Source organism: Ovis canadensis, chromosome 24 (assembly GCF_042477335.2).
Source record: "Ovis canadensis isolate MfBH-ARS-UI-01 breed Bighorn chromosome 24, ARS-UI_OviCan_v2, whole genome shotgun sequence".
Classification (NCBI taxonomy): Eukaryota; Metazoa; Chordata; class Mammalia; order Artiodactyla; family Bovidae; genus Ovis; species Ovis canadensis.
Window position 1 is genome coordinate 15,729,198 of NC_091268.1, and position 17,329 is coordinate 15,746,526.

Consider the following 17,329-nt stretch of genomic DNA (forward strand, 5'->3'; position numbering starts at 1 on the left):
CTCTGCATCTCTTGTGTGTGCTGTGAGGCAGGGGTCACATCTCCCCTCCTCAGGAGACAGAGGCATCAGGGCGTCCATTGGCTCAGGCTCTGTTTGAAGCTTCCTCTTTGCTCTCTGGCCCCCGAGGTGGCTGAGTGCGTGTGCGGTGCTGGCCGGCCCGCTCGGCCATGTGCGCCCTGCGCGGGTCAGCACCGCGTGGTCCCGGCGTGTGTGCTTCCAGCCCCCTCTCCAGTTGCTTTGGCTTTGGCACGTCCATGTGGATCCCAGACTTGGCTTGTCAGTCTCTGAGGAGGGCACCCGCTGGGCTGGGCAGGCGTGTGCTGGGTCCGCAGGTTATTTGACAGAACCAGCATCCTGAAGTATGGGCTTCCTGATCTTCGAACACAGTTTATCGGTGCATTTACTGGACTCTTCCTCGGCTTGCCGTGGTGGGGGTGGCCATCTGGTGGTGGGCGGTCATGTGTGCACAGTGGGCTCTCGGCTCTGCTGGGGCCAGAGGGACAGCTGTGGGGGCCGCGGGCCAAGCCCTGTGTGTGAGGCCGGAGCCTGCGCGACTCCCCAGGGGCTGGGAAGAGGGGGTTAGGATGCAGCACGCAGGGCTGGGCACTGCCTTAGCACAGCTTCCTAACCAGTGTTTTTAAGGTAGTCAGGTAAATTCGTTTAATTCCATTTGGGTCAAGTAATCAAAGTTGGAGAAGTGCCAAACCCAGGAAACCGTGATGAGGTCTGATTTTCTCTGGAAGTTCCCAGTCTTGGGCCGTTGTGCTGCCTAAGCAGTGACTTGCTGTCAGGATGCACTGACATCGTGTGAGCCTCCGTGTGAGACACGCCTGAATTGGTGACGGGATGCCGATCTGAGCTGAGGTCTCCTGTCTTCTGTCGTCGTGGTGCGTGCCGCGCCCACGGCCTGCCCCAGGCCCCCAGCATAAGGTGCACGTCCCCTCTGACGTGGGGACACGCGCCTGGCCGCTCGCTGCCCCAAGCACCCGGGTCCGACCCGCGGAGGCTGTGCAGGGTCCCTCTCACCATGCAGGCGGCTTCCTGTCCTGGGTCTGGGCGCGTGCACACACAAGCAGCTTGTCTGGAGACACAGAAAGCAGCTCTGTGTGATCGGGCGGCTGTCGGGAGGAATCCCTTCTTCTTGGCTTCAGTGGCTGGTGGGTGGCAGGCAGACTAAGGGTGCTCTTCAGAGATGGCTGAGATCCTGAGCCCCTGGGCTGGGTCACGGTGGAGCCCGAGCTGCGTGTGCACAGCTGTGGGTCTGGGCAGAGGACCGACGGCCTCCGTGACCCCTGGGCCCCCCAAGGGGCAGCTCCAGTGCCTGCTCACGGGTTCTGGGGTGGGGGGGCTGTGGTGAGGAGGGGGTCCGGCCCTGGCCAGGAGCGTCTGCCGAGAGCCAGGGTGCAGTGACCCCTAGACTCCAGGGCATCTTGTGACTGGAGGACACAGACCATGAAGCTTTGGTTATGGACGTGGTGGTGTTGGGTTGGTTGGGCCAGGCGGGGTCCGTGGGCAAAGCCAGCCTCACCTGTTTGCCTTTCCCAGCGTGACTGGAGGAATAGGTGCTCACACGTGTGGTCGCCGCGGGCTCCGGACAGAGGCTCGGGTCACATCCGCAGCTCGGGGGTGCTCGGTCCCGCGGCGGCAGCTGACTCTCCTTTGCCTCCGCAGGTCCCACCTGCAGGGCCAGTCTGTGGTCACGGTTATAGGTGGCGAGGAACACTTCGAGGACTATGGCGAGGGCAGTGAGGCGGAGCTGTCCCCGGAGACCCTCTGCAGTGGGGACCACGGCTGCAGGGACCCCGCCTTCCTTACCCCCAGGTAAAGGCTCCTGTTCGCAGGCTGGTCTCGTGCCCTGTGATGTGGCAGAGCAGTGCCACTGAGGTGAGGGTTCCCGCTGGGGTGACCGTCGGCTGCAGCGCCTCTCGTCCCGTCGTGGCCCAGTCTCTCCCCGTGTGAGAGGTCTCGGCCGAGCCCCAGGCATATAGACGGGACGCTTGGCTATGCCCGTTTCTCAGCGCTGCTTGTGAATTGAGTTGTGATTTGCGGTGAGCTTGATGGAGGCTGTGTGTGTGTGATGTGTGTTCTGTGTGTGTGAGAGAGTGCGTGTGTGCTACTGTGTGTGATGTGTGGGTATGTGTGTTGCCTGTTGTCTGTGTGTCACGTGTGTTCTCTGTGTGAGTGTGTGTGGCTGGTGTGTGTGATGTGGGTGGTGTGTGTGATGAGGACTATGGCGAGGGCAGTGAGGAGGAGCTGTCCCCGGAGACCCTCTGTGGTGGGGACCACGGCTGCAGGGGGCACAGTGGGTGGTGTGTGTGTGGCCTGTTCTGGGTGTGTGATGTGTGTTCTCTGTGTGTGATGTGTTCTCTCTGTGTGTGGCATGTTCTGTGTGTGGCATGTGTTTTCTCTGTGTTGCGTGTGGTGTGTGATGTGTGTGGTGTGTGTTGCGTGTGATGTGTGGTGTGCATGTGTGTGGCCTGTTCTGTGTGTCGCGTGTGTGATGTGTGTTCTCTGTGTGTGATGTGGCTGGTGTGTGTGTCCTGTTCTGTGTCACGTGTGTTCTATGTGTGTGATGTGTGGTGTATGTGGACTGTTCTCTGTCACGTGTGTTCTATGTGTGTTGCATGGGTTCTCTGTGTGTCGCGTGTGTTCTGTATGTGATGTGTTCTCTCTGTGTGTGGCCTGTTGTGTGTCGTGTGTGATGTGTGTGGCCTGTTCTCTGTGTGTCACGTGTGTGCTCTGTGTGTGTCGTGTGTGGTGTGTGTGGACTGTTCTGTGTGTCACGTGTTCTGTGCGTGTGGTGTGTGTGGTCTGTTCTGTGTCTGTTGTGTGTGTTCTCTGTGTGTTGCGTGTGTTGTGTGTGTGATGTGTTCTGTGGGGGGGGCCTGTTGTGTGTCACGTATATTGTGTGTGACGTGTGTGGTATGTGTGTGGCGTGTGGTGTATGTGTGGCCTGTTCTGTGTGTGTTGCCTGTGTTCTCTGTGTCGCGCGTGGTGTTGGTGTGTCGCACGTGTTGTCACGCGTGTTGTATGTGTGTTGCGTGTTGCGTGTCTCACGTGTTGTGTGTGTCGTGTGTTGCGTGTGTGACGTGTGGTGTGTGTGGCCTGTCCTGTGTGAGTGAGCGCTGGCGTCCTGCTCAGCTCTCCGAGTCTGGCTGTGCTGGCGGGCCTCGCCCTACACGCCCCTTCGCGCTCTGCACACCCTGAAGGCCTGTGGAAACCCTCCCGCGCTTTCCCCAGGGCAGTGCTTACATCGATCTCTGTGTCACAGTTTGGAAATTCCCAGCATTCCAAACCTCTGGTATGATTATGGTCATGGTGGGAGTCTGGGATCGGCAACCTGCGACGTGACTGTTGTGAACAATTGCATCTCCCTAAAGGCTCAGGTGATGGTGAGCATTTTTTAGCAATAAAGTGTTTTTCAGTTAAGGTATGCACATTGTACATTTTTTTGGCTGCACCACATGGCATTTGGAATCTTAGTTCCCCGACCAGGGATTGAACCTGTGCCCCTGCAGAGGGAGCTGGGCGTCCAGGAAGACCCTGCATTTTTTTTTTAGACGTGATACTTTAGACTACAGTGTAGAGTAAATGTCACTTCTACTTGCACTGGAAACAGAAACTTCCAGTGGCTCCTTTTGCTGTGCCCGGCCGCAGATGAGGCTGCAGTAGCTCCGAGGCTGGCCTCCTCTCGGAGCTCTCTGTTTCTCCGTGTTTTCCCGCGTGTCTTCAGACTGTGCTTCTCTTGTAGCTGGATGCTTGTGTCCTTTGACCAGCCTCTGAGAGAGGTGTTTGCGTCACAGACTGCTGTTGGGATTCATTTCCTATAATGACCTGGCATCCCCAAACGGCAAGGTTTGGCCTTGAATACACTGAGCTGTGGCATCTGGCAGGCCAGCCCTGGGCTCACTGGTGGGCTCCTCCCAGCTCTGCTTCCTCTCCGGGCGTCAGGAGGCCCTGGAGGAAGCACCCACCCCTGTGCCCACCCCCGTCAGCCCCCTGTCCCCCTGCTCCTGGTTCTGGGGGTTCTCCGCCCGTGCCCACAGTGGAGGTTGTGGACTTGGGCGTGCCAAGAGGGGTGCGCTCTGCTGGCGTGGCCCGAGGGCCTGGCCGAGGCCCCCCACGCACATGCCTCCACTGGTTCCATGCCCGCCCGCGTCCTCGGCTTCGTCTGCGGGGTGCCATCTGTGCTTCAGTTGATGTCTCCCTTTCGCTTTCCTGGGGTCCTCCTCGTGGCCGCAAGCCGTGGCCGCACTTCCCGCTGCCCTGAAGGCCCCTGTGCTTAGTTACTGGGGCAGTAACGATTCTGAGTTTTTATGGGACATCCTCCTCGCAGCCCCGGCTGTGGCGCTCCCTAGACAGTCACTGCTGTGGCCACAGGGCGGGAAGTGAGGCGCCGGCTGTGTGCTCCGCACTCACATGGACACGTTTCAGGTGGGGGTCGCGGGTGTCACGACGCTGGCTTCTTGGCGAAGCTTCTGACCGGGAAGCACTCTGGCCGCCACACGGGGTGTTGCGGTCCCAGAGGTGGGGCGAGGGCCTCTGTACCATGAGCAGAGGCCTCCTGCTGGCACCCTGCCCAGCCCCGGCCCGGTCCCTCCTGAAGACACACCTCTCGCCCCTCCAGCGCCGACCCACTCAGCACCAAGCTGCACAGCATCCTCACTGACGAGGCCTTTGAGTTTTACTGCAGCCAGTGCCACAGGCAGATCAACCGCCTGGAGGACCTCTCTGCTCGCCTGAACGACCTCGAGAATAATAGGTAACCCACGGTGCCTGGCCTGCAGTCTGTCCCGGGCGCAGGAGAGCCCGCCGGCCCGCAGTGCCCGCCGCCCTTCCCAGGTGCCGCCCGAGTGCCAGGGGCTCCCTCAAGCGGGCCTGCGGGCCGCGGCCTCGCCTCCGCCCGGCCCTGCATGTTCTTGCCCGGCCTGCTGCCCCGTGTGCATGCCACCGCCCTGTCCCCCGCCCTGCCCTCCCTGCGGACCGCAGCGCATGGAGGAGAGCCTGCTCTTAGGAGGACGTGCTCTTTGCATTTCACCAAAAGACGCTTTCAATGGAGGCACAGAAACCTGAAGGGACCTAGGTCTGGATGCAAACAGGAGCGGCTCTCAGGGTCGGCTCTCTGCCGCCCACGTGCGTGTGCTGCTCCTCGCCCATCCCCCTTCTCATCCGCTCCCCTCTCCGCCTAATGCCGCCCACCCCCAAGTCCGAGTCCCAGGGGCGGCCCCTGGCTCCTCATAGCCTCCAGTTGCAGGAAACAGCTTGGGCAGTTGGCGTGCGTCAACGTGTCCGTTAGGTTGGCGCTCTAGCTTGTTGCATGGAGCGATGAGCCCTCACGCCACACACCCCACAGTCCCGTCCCGCAGAGGAGGTGCGGGACCATCCAGTGCTGTTCTGCTGTGGACTCCCAGGGGACTTCCTGGAGGAGGGGGCCTTGACCTGCGGGAGTCGTGTAGAATGTGAACCATCCTGATGGTGCCACGTGTCCATGTCCCCTGGGCCTGCCATCGGCCCCTCAGCCTGCCTGGTGGACCCTTGAGAACAGCCCGTCATGTGCATCCTCCTGCCCCACTCAGCTGGGTCTAGCCAGCGCCCAGTCAAGTGAGGGACAGGGCTGGTGGGCAGCTTCACAGGGAGGCTGGGCCCCGGCAGCACTGAGGAGGAACTGGAGGTGCCCAGTGAGGGGCTTCAGGGGACAAGGGGGCTCAGAGACCTGCCCGCCCCCTCTACCCCTCGTGCTCGGCCCAGTGCTCCATGCACGCCTTGGGCAGGCCGCCCGCCCGGCTGGGGAGGTCATTTGTGCTTCCCGAGCGGGGCCCGGCCGTCTCTGTGTTTGAGAGTGAACTTGAGGACATATGTGCGTCTTAGTTCTCTTGCTCTTGAAGTCTCTTGACACGGAGGTGGTCTTTTCCACGTTGAGGGCCTGCCACAGGGCAGCCACAGTCACTTCTGCGAGGCTTTGTGGGGCAAAGACTAGAGTGGGGCGTGGCTACGTCCAGCCAGCAAATCTAGGGGGGTCTCACGTCCATTTCGCCACCTGTCCCCTATGAAAGGCGCTGATGAGAGGGTTACCATGCCATCAAAGCCTTTATTACGATCGGGACACAGCTGTCAGGTGGGAACCTCCCCTCATACCTGCTCCAGGAGAGGCTTGCCCTCGGCATCCATGGAACTGTCTCAGGGTGAGCGGATCTGGTGGTTGTGAAAGGTGACTCGGTCCAGTGTCCAACAGGTTCGATATCAGGCGTGATTTCTACCTCCGGACCCTCAGAACACAGTTGCCATGTACTTGCCATGTTCCTGGCGCCTCTGTGAAATAGTTCATTGCGTGACATTGGGGAGTCGGCTTTATCCAGAGGTGTAGGTGCTGTGGGCCCGAGGGGAGGAGTCGGCTGGACAGCGGTCTGTCCTGAGCTGACACTTCTTCAGTCAGGAGAGGGGACCACTTAGTAAGCTGAATGGGAAGTATGATAAAGAGTGATCAGTTCTCATGGGGCCAGGGGTTGGCAGGGAGGAGAAGAGGGCAGGGAGGAGAGCCACTTGGCCTGGGGCCACACCTTCCAGACTCGCTGGACATCTCCCCCCTGAAGGAATGCTGTTGCTGGCGGGTAGGGGGCTCTCGCCAGAGCAACTCCACCACGGAGCTGCCAGGGGGCGGCCACCAGGGCCTGAGTCCACCGCAGTGCGGCTCATGCAGATGGGCCCTGGGAAGCAGGCCCCACCTTGGGTCCCTGTGCTTCTGCAGCGTCACAAGCCTGGGCCGGGGGCACGTCTCTTCTCAGACCTCGCTGTTCTCTGAGAGGTGGCTGGTGCCTCCTCAGAGCCCAGCGATGGTTTAGCAGGTAAACTGGGACGTGGAACCCAGGAGCACCAGAGGCAGGAGGTGCGGTCAGCTGGCCCTTCCGCCACTACAGATAGCCCCATGAGGCAGGCGGCCTGGAGCCGGCGTGCCTGCCACGGATGGTGCAGGAACGCTGTCTGGGTTTCCGGGCGGCCAGGGCCGAGGGTGCGCAGTACCTGCGCTGGAGCGAAACCTACGGCTGAACCTCGTGTGCACGTGGGCCTCTGCGGCTGGGCCTCGGGAGCGCGGCGCAGCCCTGCAGCACCGGGATGTGCCCCCGGCTGATGGCTCGGACCCTGCGTGGCCCCTCTGGGTCCCGCCCTAACGGTCCAGCGGTGACTCCATCTTAGACTTTTGCGCCAGCTAGGACCACGTGACGCACGGGGGCCTCGCCGGGCCCTGAAGTTGTCCCTGTGTCCCTGAGTTTCTGCTGAGCTGGGAGCCAGCCTTTCCTGCATGGCGCGGCCGGGGGCGCGGGTGTGCATGCCTGTGACGCGCCCCCACCCCGTCTGCCTCGCCAGCACTTCCTGCTTCCTCTCGTCCTCCCTGTCTGTCCCCTGACTCCACTTTCCTGTTTTCATTCTGCAGTCCAACGAAGCGGCTGTCCAGCAAGAAGGTGGCAAGGTAGGAGCCCTTCTGGAACGTATGCCTGCTCACTGCGCCTTTCCAAGAAAACTTTTGAAAGTCACTTCTCACGGTTTGGGGTTGAAAACGGCTTGAAGGGTGGGCTGTAAAAGGACTCACTCCAGCGGTGGGTGGGGACCTGGGTGTGTGGCAGGGGGTCCCTGGTGGGAGCCCTCGCCTCCCTCCAGTTGGGTCGAGTCTTTGCCACCTGAGGGCTGGGCAGGGTCGGGGGGCCCCCGAAGCTGCAGCCTGTGTCTGGATCCACCTCCTTCAAGGCTGCACCCCTTCTGCCGCGCCGTCTCCCCCCGGCGAGGTGGACGAGTTTGGGAACATCGCGCGTCGGGACTGTCCCTCGCTCTTCGGTCTCGGAGCTGCACTGAGGGCTGGGGTCGTGTGGACGCTCCCCCTCCGCCAGGCGTGTCTGGGGCCAGCCTTCTCCACAGGGAAGCTTGTGACGTGGTCACTGGATGTCCTTTTCGAGAAGCGTGTTGCTTCTCCTGGAGACACTGATTGCCTTGACGTTTCTTTGTTCGTGTCGTCTCCTGCCTGGACGGCCCCGGAGCCCTGGCCCTGCGCGCCCGCGCCATGCAGGCTGCGTGTCTGTCTGGGGTGTCAGCTTGTCTCGCCTCCGGGCCCTTCTTCCCTTTTTAATCTCTGTTTTCTGTCCGGCACATCTTTCTGTAGCTTCTTGAGAAGGGGGTGCCCAGAAAATAGACGGTTGCGCCCTTGCCAGGTGCCTCGCCCCTGTGGTCTGGCTCCGTGCAGACCTCACATCAGAAGTGGCTTCCCTTTCGCGGCTTGGAAGGCGCTGCTCTTGAGGCGCTAGCCCCAGCGCTGCTGCGGAGGGTCCGGCACAGTGCTCTCTGGGTCTCTTGGTGACCATGTCTCCCTTCTGGGAGCTCCTAGGAGCGCTCCCCTTCCCTGACGCTCAGGCGTCTTTGGGGAGTCTTTGCACCCCTTTCCAGGTTAATTAGGCTGGCGGAGTGGAAGGCCGACTGCTGGCCTCTCTGGGATGTCGGTCTGCGGTGTCCCCTGCTCCCCGCCCCCGGAGCGCCTGCTGGTGGCCTCTGCCCGGCGCTCCCACCTGCCCCTCTCTGAGCGCTGCCTCCTGCTGGAGGCCTCTGGCTCACAGCCGGTGGGCCCCCAGGCCAGTGTGTGCTGGGACCAGTGCGCCTCTGTCAGCTGGCTTGCGGCTGCCTTCAGGCAGGTCACAGGTCAGGTGCCGCCTGTTGGGAGGCCCTGGTCCCCAGTCGTGAGCTTGCTGGGGGCAGGCCCCCCACTGCGCTCCTCTCTGTGGCCCCTCAGGCGCTGGAGGGCCTCTCCTCCAGCGTGTAGTCCCTGAACGTCTGATCTTCGGTGCCATGTGCTTTCCCCCCGTTCGTCCCTGAGGCTGTGGATTGCTTGTTTTCCTTTCCCTGTACCCTGAGGGCTGAGGGCTTGGGGGGTGGGGGCCACCTCGCCGTGCTCACCCCACCTTTCACCCAAACACCTGCCGCAAGCGGGACGTGCCGCCCGAGTCCCGTCCTCCCAGCCCTGCGTCAGGCCCGGGCGCCTGGGCCCTGGGCCGCACCCCTGAGGCTGGCCTGTGGTGCTGCTCTGAGGACTGGCCCTCCCACGTGAGTGCCCTTGTGTGAGAAAGCCCGGCCTGCGGGTGTGCGTAGTTTGCCGTGCGTGCGCACACACACACACGCGTGCAGTTCTAGTCTGCTGCCTCCATAACTGCCCCTGGCCTCCTGAGGAAGTCAGCACGCCCGCTGTCACTCCCTCTACCTGGCTGTGGTCCCCGCATGCAGGCGGCTCTGGGGTCCGGTCGTGTCTAGGGCTCCACCTGACCTGCCTCCTTTGGGTGAATCGGGTACCTGGTCCCTTCTTGTGCTGGGCCTCCTCAGTGAGGACGGGCTTAAATAAAGAAGCTCCCACCCCCACATGAGGACCCTTGGCCTTACTGAGATGGCTCCGCACTCGGCCACACACCCCCAAGCCAGAGTCAGGCCCCAGTCTGAGGTCAGGGTCAGGTGTTGGCCCAGGCATGGCCCCTCCTCGGGATGGTCTCTGGGCCAGGAGCTCGTGTCCAGGTCCCGCTGTGGGCGCGGACACGGAGTGGTCCAGTAGGAGCTGATGCCTTCCTCCCGGCCCTGTGGGGTCAGTGAAATCCACAGCACCACGCCAATATGCCCCCCAGGGCACCGTCGGGCTCGAGGCCCCTGGGCACGAAGATGCGCTTCTTTTTTGTTCCCCTGAGAATGCTTCTGGAAAAAGATGGAAAGAACGTAGAAGCTTGGTCAGTACTGAAAAGGAGATAAGAGCTTCCTTCATATGCTTGATGAAGGAAGCTCTTCCTTCATTAGTGTGCGTTAGAAACACACACTTTCTAACAGCGTTTTACTGAATGGGCTCTCCATGCTGTGTCCTTAGCTGTGTGACCGCCTGCGGGAGCCCGTGCCCTAGCACAGTAGGGGTGCCTGGCCTCCTCGGGGTCACACTGTGCTGAGTCTCTCGTGTGTCAGAGCCGCGGGCCTGCTCGGCCTCTGGAGCCCTGCGCCTGGGCCCCGTGGCTGCCCCCAGTGGTGCGCCTGCAAGTCAGGCACAGAGAGGACGCCGAAGGCCCGGTGTGCCCCCAGACGACCCTGAGCACGTTTCACCGGCTCGGGGGACGTGAGATTCTTTCATATTGCCGAGAGGGGTGACGTCCTGTTTTATTGCCCGAGTACAAAGTACCCGGTCCAGAAGCTGGCAGAGGAGGAGCCCGGGCCTGTGAGGCCTCCGCTTGCCCGGCGCTTGGCTGTGGCGTCCTGCCGGAAGGCCCTCCTGTGGAGACCTGCCCGCTGCCCCTAGGCTGTGCCTCTGCACGGTCCCGGGCTTGCTCATGTGCACAGGCCCGGCTGCGTGGTCGCTCCCCTTCTCTGCTCTCCTCGCCCCGCTGCAGGACCTCTGGACGGGCCTGTCGTTTCTCCTCCACAGGCACCTGCAGCAGTCGGGGGCCCTGACCATGGAGGCCCTGCAGGACTCTCCTCCGGGTCCCGTGGAGGGCGTGGACGAGGACATCGCCGACAAGGTGGGCCCTGGACTGGTGGCAGGGCTGGCGGGTGTGTTGGGCGAGGTGTGCAGAGCACAGTGGGCTGGCACTGTGGGGGCTGAGCAGACCCCCAGCAGCCCTGCTGGTCTCCGGCGGGCACTGTCAGAGTCGGCAGCCTCAGGTGAACAGGAAAGGGACACCTGTTCATGGAGAGCTGCTGGGGGGTGGCTGTGGCGATCCCGGAGCCAGGGCCCCGAGCCAGGCTGTGGGTGGAATCTGCTGCTCAGGAGAGGTTCCTAGGGGAGGGGCAGCCTCCCTCTGGCCGAGGTCACGAGGCTCAGGGCTCTGGGACGTGCAGGGGCCAGGTGACAGCACAGCCCTGCCTCCTCCCCGCCTACCTGTCCACCCTCCTCCCCCCGCCTCCCCGTCCGCCCGCCTCCGCGTCCACCCTCCTCCCCGTCCACCTGCCTCCCCCTCCACCCTCCTCCCCCCACCTCCCTGTCCACCCTCCTCCTCTCCTCCTCCCTGTCCACCCTCCTCCTGGACCTGCCCTCTAGAGCATCTCAGCTCTGCCGAGCCTTCCCTTCTCTCCAGTCTGGTGGTCTGGTCGTCACACCTCTCACCACCTGCTGAGTGTGCCTGGCTCCCTGAGGCGGGCACGGCCAACCCTGGGCCTTTCTGTGCACGCACTGCCCTTGCAGAGCAGTGCCCTGCCCACCCTGGAGGCCTCACCCTCAGAGACCTGAGGGCACCGTGTGCAGCCCGCCCTCACTGGTGCTCACGGCTCTCCAGCCTGGTGGGTGTGGCCTCCAGGACCATCTGCCTGGGGCACGCACTCTCCCAGCCCCTTGTTCTCAAGCCACCATCTCATTCCCCAGGTCGTCTTCCTGGAGAAGCGGGTGTCGGAACTGGAAAAGGACACAGCTGCCAACGGGGAGCAGCACAGCCGGCTGCGGCAGGAGAACCTCCAGCTGGTGCACAGGTGAGGGCAGGGACGCAGGTGAGGACAGGGACGCAGGTGAGGGCAGGGACGCAGGTGAGCACAGGGCACACAGGTGAGCGCAGGTGCACAGATGAGCACAGGTGAAGGCAGGGACACAGGTGAGCACAGCACACAGGTGAGGACGGACACAGGTGAGCACAGGGCACACAGGTGAGGACAGGGACGCAGGTGAGCACAGGGCACACAGCTGAGGGCAGGGACACAGGTGAGCACAGCACACAGGTGAGGGCAGGGACACAGGTGAGCACAGCACATAGGTGAGCACAGGGACGCAGGTGAGCACAGGGCACACAGCTGAGGGCAGGGACACAGGTGAGCACAGCACACAGGTGAGCACAGGGACGCAGGTGAGCACAGGGCACACAGGTGAGCACAGCACACAGGTGAGGGCAGGGACACAGGTGAGGGCAGGGACGCAGGTGAGCACAGGGCACACAGCTGAGGGCAGGGACACAGGTGAGCACAGCACACAGGTGAGCACAGGGCACACAGGTGAGGGCAGGGACACAGGTGAGCACAGCACACAGGTGAGCACAGGGCACACAGGTGAGGGCAGGGACACAGGTGAGCACAGCACACAGGTGAGCACAGGGCACACAGGTGAGGGCAGGGACACAGGTGAGCACAGCACACAGGTGAGCACAGGGCACACAGGTGAGGGCAGGGACACAGGTGAGCACAGCACACAGGTGAGGGCAGGGCACACAGGTGAGCACAGGGCACACAGCTGAGGGCAGGGACGCAGGTGAGCACAGGGCACACAGGTGAGGGCAGGGACACAGGTGAGCACAGCACACAGGTGAGGGCAGGGACACAGGTGAGCACAGGGCACACAGCTGAGGGCAGGGACACAGGTGAGCACAGCACACAGGTGAGGACAGGGACGCAGGTGAGCACAGGGCACACAGGTGAGGGCAGGGACGCAGGTGAGGGCAGGTGCACAGATGAGCACAGGTGAAGGCAGGGACACAGGTGAGCACAGAGCACACAGGTGAGGGCAGGGCACACAGGTGAGCACAGAGCACACAGGTGAGGGCAGGGCACACAGGTGAGCACAGAGCACACAGGTGAGGGCAGGGACACAGGTGAGCACAGGATGCAGATCTCTTGCAGCCTACGGGGTGTGATCTGCCCCCTGGTGGTTCTCCCCTCAGGTTCTCTAGGCGCCACCCCCCATCCAACTGCTGGGGGCTGTCTCTCTCGGTGCTGGTGGGGTGAGCAAGGCTCTCCCCAGGGAAAGGGCAACAGAGGGCCCCTCAAGAGCAGCCAGGGCCACACTGTGCCCTCGGAACACCTAGCTGGGCTTCCCATCTGGGGGTGTCTGGCGTGTGCCCCCATTCCAAGAACCTGTCCTGATGCAGGATTGTATCAGGTCTGAGACCCCCCCCTGGACTAGGAGACCGAGACTCGGGGTTCAGAGACAGTGCTGGGCCGTGGGTGGGGGCCGCCAGGGAGAGTGGGAGGGCGGCCAGACAGCTGTCAGATGACGGGCAGGCCTTCTAGCCTGATGGGCGTTAATCAGTCACCCACAGGCTGGGGAAAAGCCCGCCCTGCCCTGCCGTGCCCGCCAGCCCCCGGCCTGCCGTGTCCAGCTGCTGGGCCGCTCCTCCAGGTTTTGCTTGAGTCCCCTCGGCCCGCGCTCCTGGGGCTGCTTGCGGTTCCCAACCTGTGACCCCCATGGCCTTTTTTCCTGCATGTGACAAGTTACACCTGCATCCCCCACATCTGGTTTCTTATTCTCTAGATTCCGCGTCTTCGCCCACTTGGTTTCTAAACAGAGGCCCTGCTCAAGGCATAGGAGCCCGGCTCCCTAAGGCCTCATGTATCTGAAAAAGGCTTTGTGCCCCCCAGCACCGTGCCCCCCGCCCCCCGCCGCCACCGACGGGTGGCTGAGTCTGGGATTCCCCTGGGAGCCGGCCCGGGGCAGCCTGCTCTGCTGCAGTCTGTCCGTCTGTGAGCAGGGCCCTGACGCCGCTGGGCTCACAGCTCTGTGGGTCCTGCTCCCTCCCTCGGTGCTGGGAGGGCTTCCTGTCGACTCCTGAGCCGGGGCAGGAGGTTCTAGCCCTTAAATCTGGAAAGGGGCTCCCTCAGCTTCAGGAGGATAGTTCCTGACTCTGCAGTTTCTCCCGTTTTCTCCCAAGGTCCATAGTCCGTCTGCGCTGCTGTCAGTCAGGTGTTAGACCTTCTGAACCGTTCTCCTTTCCTTTCCTGTTCCCTGACTTTCTCGTTCTTTCTTGCTGAATGATGATTCTTAGCTTTTTTCTCTCAGTTCCTCTTTTGAATTCAGAATTCGGCTGGGTGGAGTTTTAATTGCTAAGGGCTGCCTCTTGTGTGTCGCTCCTGCGACAGCTGCTGTTTCGTGGATGCAGTTTCTCTAGCCTCTGAGGGTGACAGGTGCAGCGTCTCCCACAAGACGTGTATCTCCTCTGGGTCGTTTTTCCTGTTTGCTCTGGATGTTTTATATGAGAGCTTTCCGGTGGTCTTGTGGTCTTCAGCCTATTGTGCACTCTTGGGCGCAGGCACCAAAAGGCAGACGAGAAGCCCCGTGTGCAGGGCAGCTGGGGGCACGCCAGCCCAGCCGTCCCCGGGTGCCCATCTCTGGGAGGTCTCCTGCAAGTAGACGTGGTGGTCTGGGAAGCAAAGGAAGGGCCAGGCCCCGCCTGTCCTGGCTCCCTCAGCCCAGGGGCCTCATGTCACCACCAACCGGGTGGCTCCCTCACCTTGGAGACCCTGTCTCAGGTCCCAGCGGCCTGCAGGTACCCCGGGAGGAGCACAGGAAGCCGGCGGGCAGCTCACCTCCTCCAGGCGCTCGATGTTGGCCTTCAGGCAGGGCGTGCAGGACCTCAGCTCACTGTTCTCCTCGTCCAGCTGCTGCAGCCTGGGCACAAGAACTAGGCTGGGACCCACGGAGCTGTGCCCGACCGCCACACACGCCCACACAGGGGCCAGAGCTCCTCACAAGCCAGGAAGGCGTCCACACCGCAGGTGTGGGGAAGCCTCACGTTTACAGAAAAGCTGTCACCACCGAGCGAGTCCCTGGACCCTGAGCCCCTAGCGGGTCCTCGTGGCGTCTGCTAGTCCTTGTGGCGTCCGTCACACTCACACCGGAAACACGGGCGACCAAGCCACGGCCTCAGCCCCGGCGCCCCTTCCCGTCGGGTCCCCGCACCGCAATGCCATCACGGCTCCTCTGTCCCCTCGGGGCTGCGGCATCTCTGGGCTTCCCCGCTCTTCGTGACCTTGACATTCTGAGCAGGCCTGGCCCTGTGTGTGGTGGATGCCCCTCAGGCTGGGCTCATCTGGGGTCCAGACATTCCGCCTGCCCCTGAGTTCTTGCAACATCCGTCTTCACATCTGCCACACTCTTGCAACACCTGCCTTCGCATCTGACCTTGTGGGGGGCAGTCTGTAAACCACATCCCCAATCTGGAGTAGTAGGATGAGGTGCCCGGGGCCAGGCACATGGTGGGCTTGTCCCGAGAGGGTCTCCCAATCACACCCAGCAAGCTGGCGGCTACTGTGGGTGCAGGCCGGGGTGGGGGTGAGGACCCCCGAGAACAGTGGGGACTGTCCCTGCTGTCAGGACTGTGCCGGGGTCTGAAGCCCAGGCACCCTCAGTGTAGGGTGGGGCTCCTCGGGGGACACATCTCCTGCTTCAGAACCGCCCTTGATGAGAGCTGTGGCTGTGGGGGACCCTCCGGGTCTGCCTGTCCCTCCTCTGGGCAGGGCCACTCTCCAGATCTGTGCACAGCGTCTCAGGATGGTCTCTCGCCCTCTGCCCGCAGAGCCAATGCCCTGGAGGAGCAGCTCAAGGAGCAGGAGCTGAGAGCCTGCGAGATGGTTCTGGAGGAGACCCGCAAGCAGAAGGAGCTCCTGTGCAAGATGGAACGGGAGAAGAGCATCGAGATTGAGAACCTGCAGGCCAGGTGGCGGGGGAGGGGAAGGTGGGGAGAGGGGAGGAGAGGCAGCAGGAAGGGGCAATGGAGGATGGGGGAGGGGAGGTGGGGAGGGGGAGGGGGAGGGGGATGGAGGATGGGGGAGGGGAGGGGGGAGGGGTGATGGAGGATGGGGGAGGGGAGGTGGGGAGGGGGGATGGAGGATGGGGGAGGGGAGGTGGGGAGGGGTGATGGAGGATGGGGGAGGGGAGGTGGGTGGGGGAGGGGTGGGCAGGTTGGGGAGGGGAAACAGGACCAGCGGGGCGGGTGGACAGTGATGAGGAAGAGAGACAGCTGCGCGGTCAGTGCACAGCCCTTCACCCCAGGGCACGATGCCTAGGAACAAAGTTGACCCTAGGAACAGCGGGAAAACCTTCGTGAAGAAAACCCTGTGAAGGAAACGATTGTCAGGATCAAAGACAGACACCACCTGGACGTCAGCTCCTCTAATCTTTCTCATGAGGATGTTATAGCAACCAAATCAAAGTCACCATCTTTCTTTAAGGCAACTTGAGAACATTACCCTGGGCTCCCCTGCAGGCACGAGCCTTAAACAGTTAGGAAAGGGGAGCAGGCTCCACACACATGCCCACAAAGGCGTAAGAGGGGACCAGGAACTTAGTCTGAGGTGTCCACGCATGGGGACACATGCATCTCAAAACTGGCAAAGAACCTAAATGCCCACAGGCTGCTGGTCAGCTGTGGGGTCCCTAACGAGGGTTCCCGCCGTCCTCCTGCAGAGTTAGCGTCTTTGTGACTGAACGGCCCCACCTTCAGCCTTCAGCAGGTAGCAGCGATTCATGACTCCAGGCCCTTAGGCATGTGTTTATGTCCAGCTCTTAAGGCTGGAAGATAACATTTGGACACATTTTCATAGTGGTGGGCGGCAGGAGGGGCTGCACGCAGAGAGGTGCTGGGGTCTCCCTGGACAGAGGCCTCCCGGGGGCAGACCTGCTGCGCCAGCACCAGGGACAGCCTTCTTGCTGGACCTCGGCACAGTGGGGTCAGTGGACTTCGGGAGAGCCTCTCCGTGGGGCCCTGTGCACTGGCCTGTGGGTGCCAAGGGCAGGCCATCCTGCTGGTCGAACAGGCAGCAGCTGGGGCCAAAGGTGGATGGGGCCTCGAGAGGCCCTCAGAGCGAGACAGCACTTGGGTCACTGGCTGCCCCATGTACCTCAGTCAGCAGCAGCTCCTTGTGCCTGGACCTGCAGCCCTGGGGGTTCAGGGGCATGAGGGCTCCTGGGAGAAGAGTGGGCGTGTGGCTGGGCCAGAGAAAAAGCAGCAGAGGCGGGGAGGCACTGGAGCAGTGGTGCATCATGAGCTCTGGGTGGGCAGAGCTGGGGCAGAGCAAGAGCCTCTGAGGCTGAGCCCATGAGGAGCCCAAACAACACTCAGAGAAGCCCCCTTGGGGGTCCCTGGAGCCTGGATGGGGCCCGTGACCAGAAAACAGAGGACAGACGGGAAAAGCAGAACCTGACCAAGGAGACACCACCCAGTGGTCCAGGTCAATGTCACGCGGGATGTGAAGGGCACCCCGCTCTGTGGGGCTCTTCCCAGACCCACAGCCTGTCCAGTCACCGGAGGACCCCAGACGAGCCCAGCCTGAGGGGCATCCACCACACACAGGGCCAGGCCTGCTCAGAACGTCAAGGTCACGAAGAGCGGGGAAGCCCAGAGATGCCGCAGCCCCGAGGGGACAGAGGAGCCGTGATGGCATTGCGGTGCGGGGACCCGACGGGAAGGGGCGCCGGGGCTGAGGCCGTGGCTTGGTCGCCTGTGTTTCCGGTGTGAGTGTGACGGACGCCACAAGGACTAGCAGACGCCACGAGGACCCGCTAGGGGCTCAGGGTCCAGGGACTCGCTCGGTGGTGACAGCTTTTCTGTAAACGTGAGGCTTCCCCACACCTGCG

At 62.6% G+C, this 17,329-nt stretch overlaps 1 protein-coding gene across 5 annotated transcripts in view; it reads left to right on the forward strand.

The window, feature by feature from the left end:
* Positions 1–17,329, forward strand: part of RAB11FIP3 (RAB11 family interacting protein 3) — a 59,638-nt gene that overhangs the window by 39,768 nt on the left and 2,541 nt on the right. For all 5 annotated transcript variants that reach the window (XM_069571077.1, XM_069571081.1, XM_069571079.1 and 2 more), the window contains 5 exons: positions 1,672–1,821; positions 7,430–7,465; positions 10,427–10,520; positions 11,360–11,463; positions 15,270–15,410. In XM_069571077.1, the coding sequence (XP_069427178.1) occupies positions 1,672–1,821; positions 7,430–7,465; positions 10,427–10,520; positions 11,360–11,463; positions 15,270–15,410 (525 nt within the window). The remainder of the gene's footprint in view (positions 1–1,671; positions 1,822–7,429; positions 7,466–10,426; positions 10,521–11,359; positions 11,464–15,269; positions 15,411–17,329) is intronic.